Here is an 8,025-nt window from a genome sequence, read left to right on the forward strand (position 1 = left end):
TTCGGAATTACGGATGAATTTACGGTTAGGCCACCACATTTTTCGACTTAGGCGGGGAATTGGGTATCCTCCGAGTGAGTGGTGGGCACGCTGATAACGGCCGCCGCCGGTATCGTGATGCCACCGGCATCGTGCACCACCGAATCGACGCTCTCCAGCGGCAGAAAGCAGTCGGAAGAGATTTCGAGCACACTCTTGGGCGGCCGCTTGGATTCCGCCGGCAAGCTGGCGCCGTTATCGGCCTCGCGCGAATCTTCCTCGGGCCCCGCGATCAGTCCCGCCTCGTGATCCGCACAGTGGCGCTTCAGCTTCTCGGGATTGACCGACGTGAAGGCGCACAGCTTGCACTTGATACGCTCGTACTCGCGCGGGTGGTGCACCATGATGTGGGGCTTCAGTGCGCTCGGTTGGACCGTGGTGTACCCGCAACTGCGACACTGGTACATCCTCTCTTCCCGGTGCCGTCGTTCGTGATAGTGCATCACGCTCGGGTCGGCCGCCCGGAACGGGCAGCTTTTACACGCCAGCGGTTTCTGGCCCGAGTGCTGACGCATGTGAATCTACGGAAAGAATGGGACCAATTATTAGCGGAACCCGAGGGAGGGAGTTCTCCCTTCAACTTACGTTGAGCGTATACTTTCGGGCCGACTTGTACCCGCAGACGTTGCAGATGAACGGCTTTATCTTGTGGTGGACCGTTTTGATGTGTTTCGAGAGGATTTTGGCGTTCGAAAACATGTGATGGCAAATGCTGCACTGCTGTTCGTAGTACCAGCGAGGTTTCTCCGGTTCTGCGGGGGGAACGGCAAAGCGTTCGCCACCGTTTGAACACTGGCCAGTACCCGCGTCGGCGGCCGTCGATGGAACGATCTGTTTCGGTCGTCGATTCCGTGCCGTTGCCGTCGCCGTCGCCGTGGCCACTGCCGCTGTAGGGGGTTTGCGGTGCAAAGCTTCGTGCACGGAACGCTGGGCCCGATTGGCAAACAGTAGGTCACAGAAGCGGCAGCCGATGTAACGGAGCTCCTTCGGTCGGTGTGTTTGCAGGTGCTGGTACAGGTGAACTACGTTGTTGAACCGCTTGTCGCACAGCTTACACCGGGACATGCCCAGGTCGGTGCGGTGATCGTTCCACAGGTGGGTCATACACTTCTTCCAGCTTTCGTACTTTTGGTCGCACTGAAAGCACTTGAATCCGAACCGCTGTCGCTTGCCGTTGTGGGACCCGGCCCTCGGAGAGCCACCGTCCGCGGAGACCGTCGTCACGTCGTTCGCGTGGCACCGGAGATGCTGATCGCGATTGACGAGGGACGCGAATCGATACGGACAGCCTTTGCGTGAGCACTTGTACCTCGCTTCCGCTTTTGTCTTGGCCATCAACGATTTCATCGTCGTCGCACGCAGATACCGGACGACGTCGGGCTTAGCGGCATCGGGTGGGGTGTGCCTTGCTTGGGAGAGAACTCGGCGGAAAGACTTTCCGATCGTCTTTACCTGTCTGTCCCCGTCCGGGTCGTCGTCGTCGGACGAGGACGTACTGCTGTACGAACGAGCGGCGGCCGACGAGGAGGAGGGCACGTCCGTATCGGCTTCGTCTACCGACGGCGGAACGACGGAATCGTACGGAGGCGGCTTATCGTCCTTACACACGTGAGCCCGCATGTGGCGCTGTATTTCGAGCAGCGTATAGCCAACGTAGCTGCGGCAGCTGCCACACACGTACGTTCGCCTTGGATCCGGAGTTCTCCACGCCATGGAACGGGCCTCCTTTTCGGTAACGAGCAGCACCACTACCGGTTGCGGAGCAGTGGACTGCGAAACGTGCGTGTCCAGTACGTGGCGTGAGACTTCGTTGCGAGTGTGAAACATAGCACCACAAGCACGGCATCGCACCAGCGGCGTTTCTTCCAACGGGATTGCCGGTGGGGTTTCTGAACGAACCGCAACGGAGCTATTGGTGGCCGCCGCCGCTGGTAAAACCTCTGGGTCGTATTCGACCAAACTGTCCGGATCGAACTGTAGGAGGCAGAGAAAAAGGGGGTAAGCAGGGTACATAGGATTTTCCATTTTCGCCAAAAATGCGTACCGGACTACCACGAGGTTCGTTCGTTTCGTCGACTTCCATCTTCCACACTCAACGAACGGTCCGAAAAGAGATATTTAAAACGCAATTAACTGATTTTACAATTAGACGCTGCCGCTTACTGCGATTTCGACCTTCCGCTGTTTTTCTGAACTGTCAAAGCGGTGCTGTCAAAAGCAACGCTCGGAGGGGCTTCATTCACTCACACCGGGTTTCGGCGACTAGCGACAGTTTGAAAAACCTGTAAAAAATAAATAAATAATTTGATGTGAGTAGTTTTACATTTAAACAGTGTTTTTTTGGATTGTTCACTAACCGCTTGTTGGTTGTTTTACTTTACCGGTTGAACCGTTTGACATCGCCGACACCGACTGACGTTAACCCTCAACATCAGCAGCAGCACCGCGAGTCGGCGAGTCGAGTGTTGCTTTGTGTTCTCGCGGTCCGTCGCGCATTTGACAGATCAGATCTCCGCTTCGCCGACCGAATCGTTTCGCAAGAAATCTGTGTGCGGTAATTCTCGGTAGGTTCTCCTCGTGCGCCAGCAGCAGCACAGCAATCTACCCCCGTGTCCGGGTTTGCCGAGTCTTCTTCCGGCCGCGCAAGGCACATTGATCCTGGCACTAGTTTGTAGCACCACGAGCTTTCGTTTTACACCGTTTAACCTGCACCCGGAACGATGGCTTCACCGCTGGAACACTACGTCAATCATGTCCGTGCCCAGAGTACCGCCGGTAGGTAGTGGGGACAGGGATGCAATCCGGTGGCTTCCGGTGGCTTCCGGTGGAGTCCGTAACACGGTCCGTATACTTTCCCATAGGCAACTTTCTGGAGCTGGCGGACTATTTAACCGATTCGACGGAGCTGCTGTCGAAGAACGGAAACATCCTGGACAATGTGCTGGAAACGTTGGACATTCAGCAGCACTCGCTCGGTGTGCTGTACGTGCTGGCGGCCAAGTTTAACGATTCCTGTGTAAGTACGAGGGTCGTCCGCCTTCCCCTTAAGCCACCCGTGTTGAGCCCTTTTCTCCTTTAGCAGAATGTAGACGAGACGGAAAATGTGCTACGAAGTGTACGGGAGTTTATCACGTTCTGTAACGGCGAACAAGTACGATGCGCACCACATGTTTGTAAGTCACCGCGTACAACGAAGGCATCCACCCAGGCCGTCACTAATCTGTTCTATTCGCTCCTCGCCCCTCGCCGTAGATTACGAACTCTGCCATCACCTGACGAACGCGCTGGTGAAACACAAACAGCACACGATCCTCGGGGTGACGGTGCTGGTGCAGGCGGTGGAAAAGATCCGCCTGTTCAACTCGCAGCTCACGCCCATCCACGCGGACCTGTGCCAGCTGTGCCTGTGCGCGAAGGTGTTCAACCCGGCGTTACGCGTGCTGGACATCGACATCACGGCGATAGCGACGACGCACGACAACAATGCGGACACGAAGTACTTCCTGCTCTACTACTACTACGGCGGCATGGTGTACTGCGCGGTGAAAAACTACGAGCGGGCCCTGTACTTCTTCGAGGTGGCCGTTTCGACGCCGGCCATGGTGATGTCGCACATCATGCTCGAGTCGTACAAGAAGTACATCCTGGTGTCGCTCATCCTGCACGGCAAGGTGCTCCCGATACCGAAGTACTCGCAGGTGATCACGACCCGCTTCATGAAACCGCTCAGCCACGCGTACCATGACCTGTCGACCGCGTACAACACGTCCTCCAGCGAAGAGCTGCGGACGGTGGTGAACAAGTACCGCGATCCGTTCCAGCGCGACCACAATATGGGTCTGGTGAAGCAGGTCGTGTCGTCACTGTACAAGAAAAACATTCAGCGGCTCACGAAAACCTTCCTCACGCTCTCGCTGGCCGACGTGGCCAGCCGGGTGCAGCTGAGTGGACCGGCCGAGGCCGAAAAGTACATCCTGAACATGGTAAGCCATGGGGGCATGGCGCACCACCTTCCCATTGGTCTGCAATCTGTTTGTCTGGTTCTGTTTTCCAGATCAAATCGGGCGAAATATTTGCCACCATCAATCAGAAGGACGGTATGGTCGTGTTCAAGGATGACCCGGAGCAGTACAATAATCAGGAAATGTTCGATCGCGTACAGACCGAAATCAGTCTGGTGATGGACCTGAACAAGCAGATCTTGCAAATGGACGAAGAGATCCTGCTGAATCCCCTGGTAAGGCTCGCCGGCTCTCTCGGCTCAACTCGATCACGCCAATTATCGCACAAATTATTTTTTCAGTTCATTAAAAAATCGCTCGGAAACCAGGAAGATGACATTTGCCCACACACGAAGAACTACAGCGGGTAAGTGTTGCTCTTGAACCTTGATCCTGGATCGCGACCGCTAGAGCTTTATTCGATCCACGGTTCCGTTTCTAGCGATCCTACCGAGTAATGTGGTTGTGAGGGATGTGTAACAAAGCGAGAGGCAACGCATGCCGCGTCTTCGGTGGCACAACGATCGTCAGGGGGGAAAAGTAAAACGGATCGCGCGTATCCCAACGATAACTACTGTTGATCACTACCACTACCAGCTACTACTACACCGGCGACAAACCCGTTGATTCCCCGCCGCTTGCGGTACCACTTTCTTTCGGATTTCCCGTTCCCGCGCTCTCGTTGGGTTCCAAAAAATTGTTAAACTTTGATATTACGCAAAGGCCTCGGCCTCCTTTGCTAAAGATCGCTAAAGAGATGGTGATGAAATTTTGCAACCGATGCCTTTGGACTCGTCATCGTTGTTTCGCTCCTTGGAAAAGAATTAAAAAGGCGCCAGAGAAGGGCGCAATCACAGTAAGCGGATGTACAATATGAAAATATGCGATTGAAATAAAAAACAACAATGAATGGAAGGAAATGAAAGTAGTGCGTCCCCAAAGAGAGAGATCGTAGTAGACGGTGGTTGTGAGCCGGCACAACGTCCGACGGCGGTCGATTTGGTTCAAATATTAAATGATATGATTGATTTGCTTTATTTTGCTTTCTCTTCAAGAATGTCGACCGTTCTCGGTTCTTGCCGCTAAACAGTTCTTCGTCCTCGTTCTTTAAATGCCCCCCTCGCTGGGTGGTGGAATTCTATAAACTCACAGCGATCCACACATTCCATTCCTGTTAGTGCTCCGACACACGTTCCGGTCAAATCCCGCTAGCCATTGAATTGGTTTAAGTGTTTTCTGAATTAATAACTTCACACTCGCACAGTTACTTTAATGTTTTTGTTTTGTTTTGTCGTTAAGTTTAGTTGCTCACCGGTTTCCCGTTGCATCGTTAATCGTTACTATCATCGAAAGATCTTTCGGAAGGATTATCTTGAATTCCGCGTGTCCCCTGCGCAACGAACGGGCCGCAGTCAACCGTGTTTTGATTATATTTGCCTGCCGGCAACATCCTTTTCTTTTTTTGTGGGACCTCAAAGTGTACGCGCTAAACGAAAGAAACTCTTCCCGTGTCCGCGAAGGACTCCCGATCGTCGTGTTTCAGTTCCTACTACTCACATACAAATCTAGTCGCTTGTCACTGTAATTCCAGTACGCCCCGGTCGAGGTTCTATCATTTGCTGCGCCCTCCCCGGTCCGTCCTAGCCCACCTCTCCCCTCCCACCTAGTAGTTCGTGCCCTCGGCCATCTCGCTCGCCCACTTTATTGTCATGAAGTCTCTTTCTCAGGGTCATTACACGGGTCATTTCGAACCGAACTCAAAGTCTGCTCTCTGTTTGCTTCTAACTGTAATTTAACTGGACACTGTCTACTCTGTCTGTCTGTGTGGAACTGGTTTTTATATAATTTCTGAATCATTTACAACAGGAACGCGAAGTGTTGGGTGGAGTAAAGTTGGCTGGTTGGCTTTGCGGTCAGACAAGCAGTCGGCCACAGGGCCCTCTAGAGGGGTTTAATGTTTTGGCATGGGCCAGGGGACCGTTTTCCGTGGGACTTCTGGCTCTTTCGGGGGTCTGGACCGCTAGTCTGGACTGAAACAACGTATCGTTCCCTCGCTATCTTCTACCCGTCGCCGGTCGCAGATCGCACCGTTATTTACAACAGCCCCGGGGCTGGCATTTTTTGTAGGGGGGTGAATCGGAGAACTAAGAAAGGAACTAAGATGTGGATGTGATCACACCCCGGGATGGCGCGATAAGTGTTTCCTTGCTTCAGTTTTAACGAGTGTCAATATCTTTGCTTGCGTGTTGCAACATGTGAATTTACGTCCTCCTTCCTTGTGGGGAGTCCTTGCGCGAACGCAAAAAACATCGTCACATTAATATCTAGAATTTATTCCTACATTCCGGTTTCGGCTAAACGTTTTGTTTTTTGTCCAACAGATTAATAGTTTGTTTAGTAACTCTCGCACGCCGCTCTATCGATTCGGATCGATTCGGAGTGGATCGATCGATAGTCCTTAAATACACACTCGGTCCGACCGTCCGTCGGGGATCCTTGGTAGTTGGTGAAGGTGAAAGATTCTACTCCGCGCCGGCCCGTGGATTCCGGCGATTTAAAAATAGTCTAACGTCATCGTTTTTCGGTGCAGCGCGCACAGTGGTTGGTTGTGGTTCGTTTGGCAGTCGTGGTTGTGTGTTAAATCGATTGGTTGTTTCGTGGTTCCATTGTTTTTCGTTACTACTTAAGCATAACATACAGTTTCCGATTTACGTACGAAACAGAGAGAGTGAGAGATCGCGTTCTGCTTCCTTTTGGTCAGTGTGAAGGTTAGCATCAGCACCTTATAAGAGTATGAGTAACAAACGGAACACGCTTCGGGGACAGCTTTGGGGGGGCACTGTTGCGGGACAGATGCGCACCGATTGAAATTCACGTATTGGCAGTTTGACGCGCTTTTTTCGTTTAGTAGATTTTCGAATTCTTTGCACAATCGCTTTGAACGCATTGGCGGTCCAGATGGCAGTTTTCTGACGCGGTTACGCTCGCTTCCCAAAAGCAATAACAGGGACAGAGACAGGGACGGAAGGAGCACGTTCCAACGACCAGCGTCTCAAACTGATAACATTCAAAATAGGGCCACACTTTTCCAACACTTTTTCTAGAATGGATTAACAAAGCCTTTAGCTACTTTCCAACCAACGTGTCGTCGTCCGTCGTGAACCGGCAATCTCTGTCGTGTCGCATATCCGCTGCCCAGATCCGGCCCTTGTCTTATGTACACATGTATTCTGCGCCGCCCTTGCTAGCAAATATCATTTTGGTTTTTGGTCCGTTCGAGAGAAAACGATCGAGGAAGAACGATGTGTTTTGCCACGGCGGGCCGAGTGGTGGTGACTGACCCGTTGGGGCTTGGAGTTCCGTCGCCGCCGCATCAGTTGCACCATCACCACTCGGCCGCGGTGGCCTCGCGTGTTGCGCGTGTCTACATCCTAGCGCGCCGTTTTTCGCTGACTAACAATGCGTTCAAAACTTTTCAACAGACCTACATCTTTGCGGTGTGAAACATGTTTTTTTTCTCTAGTTTCTATTCTACTACTTTTTCTATAGCTTATTAAGCTTAACTTCTGTGTTCCGTTGCTCTCGCGGTTCATAACAAGAATGGCGGCCGGGCCACAGAGTGCCGTCCTTTACTACGTTGTGTATCATATCATATATCAGAATAGAGTTTAGTTTAGTTGTTCAATTTAAAATCGGGGCTCACGCGCCCCGTGCGTACGTTTAAAGTGTTTGATTTAATCCATTTCATTATCCTGTTTGCTATTTGAACCGTTTTCATTCTGTTTTTCTTTTTGGTTGCGTTCCATCTCGACGATTTACGCGTTGCTTCTCGTTTTGTTTTAATGACATTAGTTAATTAGTTAATGAACGTTATGAAAGTGTTCTACTACTCTACGGTTTCCTTCTTTACTATTTCTCTTTAATTTAACCACTTCTCTCTGTCGCTCTGTTTCTTTGTCTCTCGTACTCAATCAGAGTTTTTCGT

The 8,025-nt window shown here is 51.8% G+C and overlaps 2 protein-coding genes across 3 annotated transcripts; one reads left to right on the forward strand and one right to left on the reverse strand.

Moving 5' to 3' along the window:
* Positions 1 to 35: 35 nt before the first annotated feature.
* Positions 36 to 2,184, reverse strand: LOC128277403 (zinc finger protein 26). The gene is made up of 3 exons (XM_053015857.1): positions 2,084 to 2,184; positions 625 to 2,013; positions 36 to 560 (listed from the first exon to the last, which is right to left on the reverse strand). The coding sequence occupies exons 1-3, from the start codon at positions 2,120 to 2,122 to the stop codon at positions 48 to 50; spliced, it is 1,941 nt and encodes a 646-aa protein (XP_052871817.1). The 5' UTR covers positions 2,123 to 2,184; the 3' UTR covers positions 36 to 47.
* A 401-nt stretch (positions 2,185 to 2,585) lies between these two features.
* LOC128277544 (COP9 signalosome complex subunit 3) lies at positions 2,586 to 4,943 on the forward strand. 2 transcript variants are annotated; one of them, XM_053016017.1, is made up of 7 exons: positions 2,586 to 2,814; positions 2,901 to 3,055; positions 3,119 to 3,212; positions 3,292 to 4,022; positions 4,094 to 4,276; positions 4,343 to 4,407; positions 4,483 to 4,943. In XM_053016017.1, the coding sequence occupies exons 1-7, from the start codon at positions 2,760 to 2,762 to the stop codon at positions 4,496 to 4,498; spliced, it is 1,299 nt and encodes a 432-aa protein (XP_052871977.1). In that variant the 5' UTR covers positions 2,586 to 2,759; the 3' UTR covers positions 4,499 to 4,943. The 2 variants fall into 2 exon arrangements, with proteins under 2 accessions (XP_052871977.1, XP_052871978.1); XM_053016018.1 differs by having other exon boundaries at positions 3,122 to 3,212.
* Positions 4,944 to 8,025: the final 3,082 nt, after the last annotated feature.

The sequence above is a fragment of the Anopheles cruzii genome, chromosome 2, assembly GCF_943734635.1.
Source record: "Anopheles cruzii chromosome 2, idAnoCruzAS_RS32_06, whole genome shotgun sequence".
Taxonomy (NCBI): domain Eukaryota; kingdom Metazoa; phylum Arthropoda; class Insecta; order Diptera; family Culicidae; genus Anopheles; species Anopheles cruzii.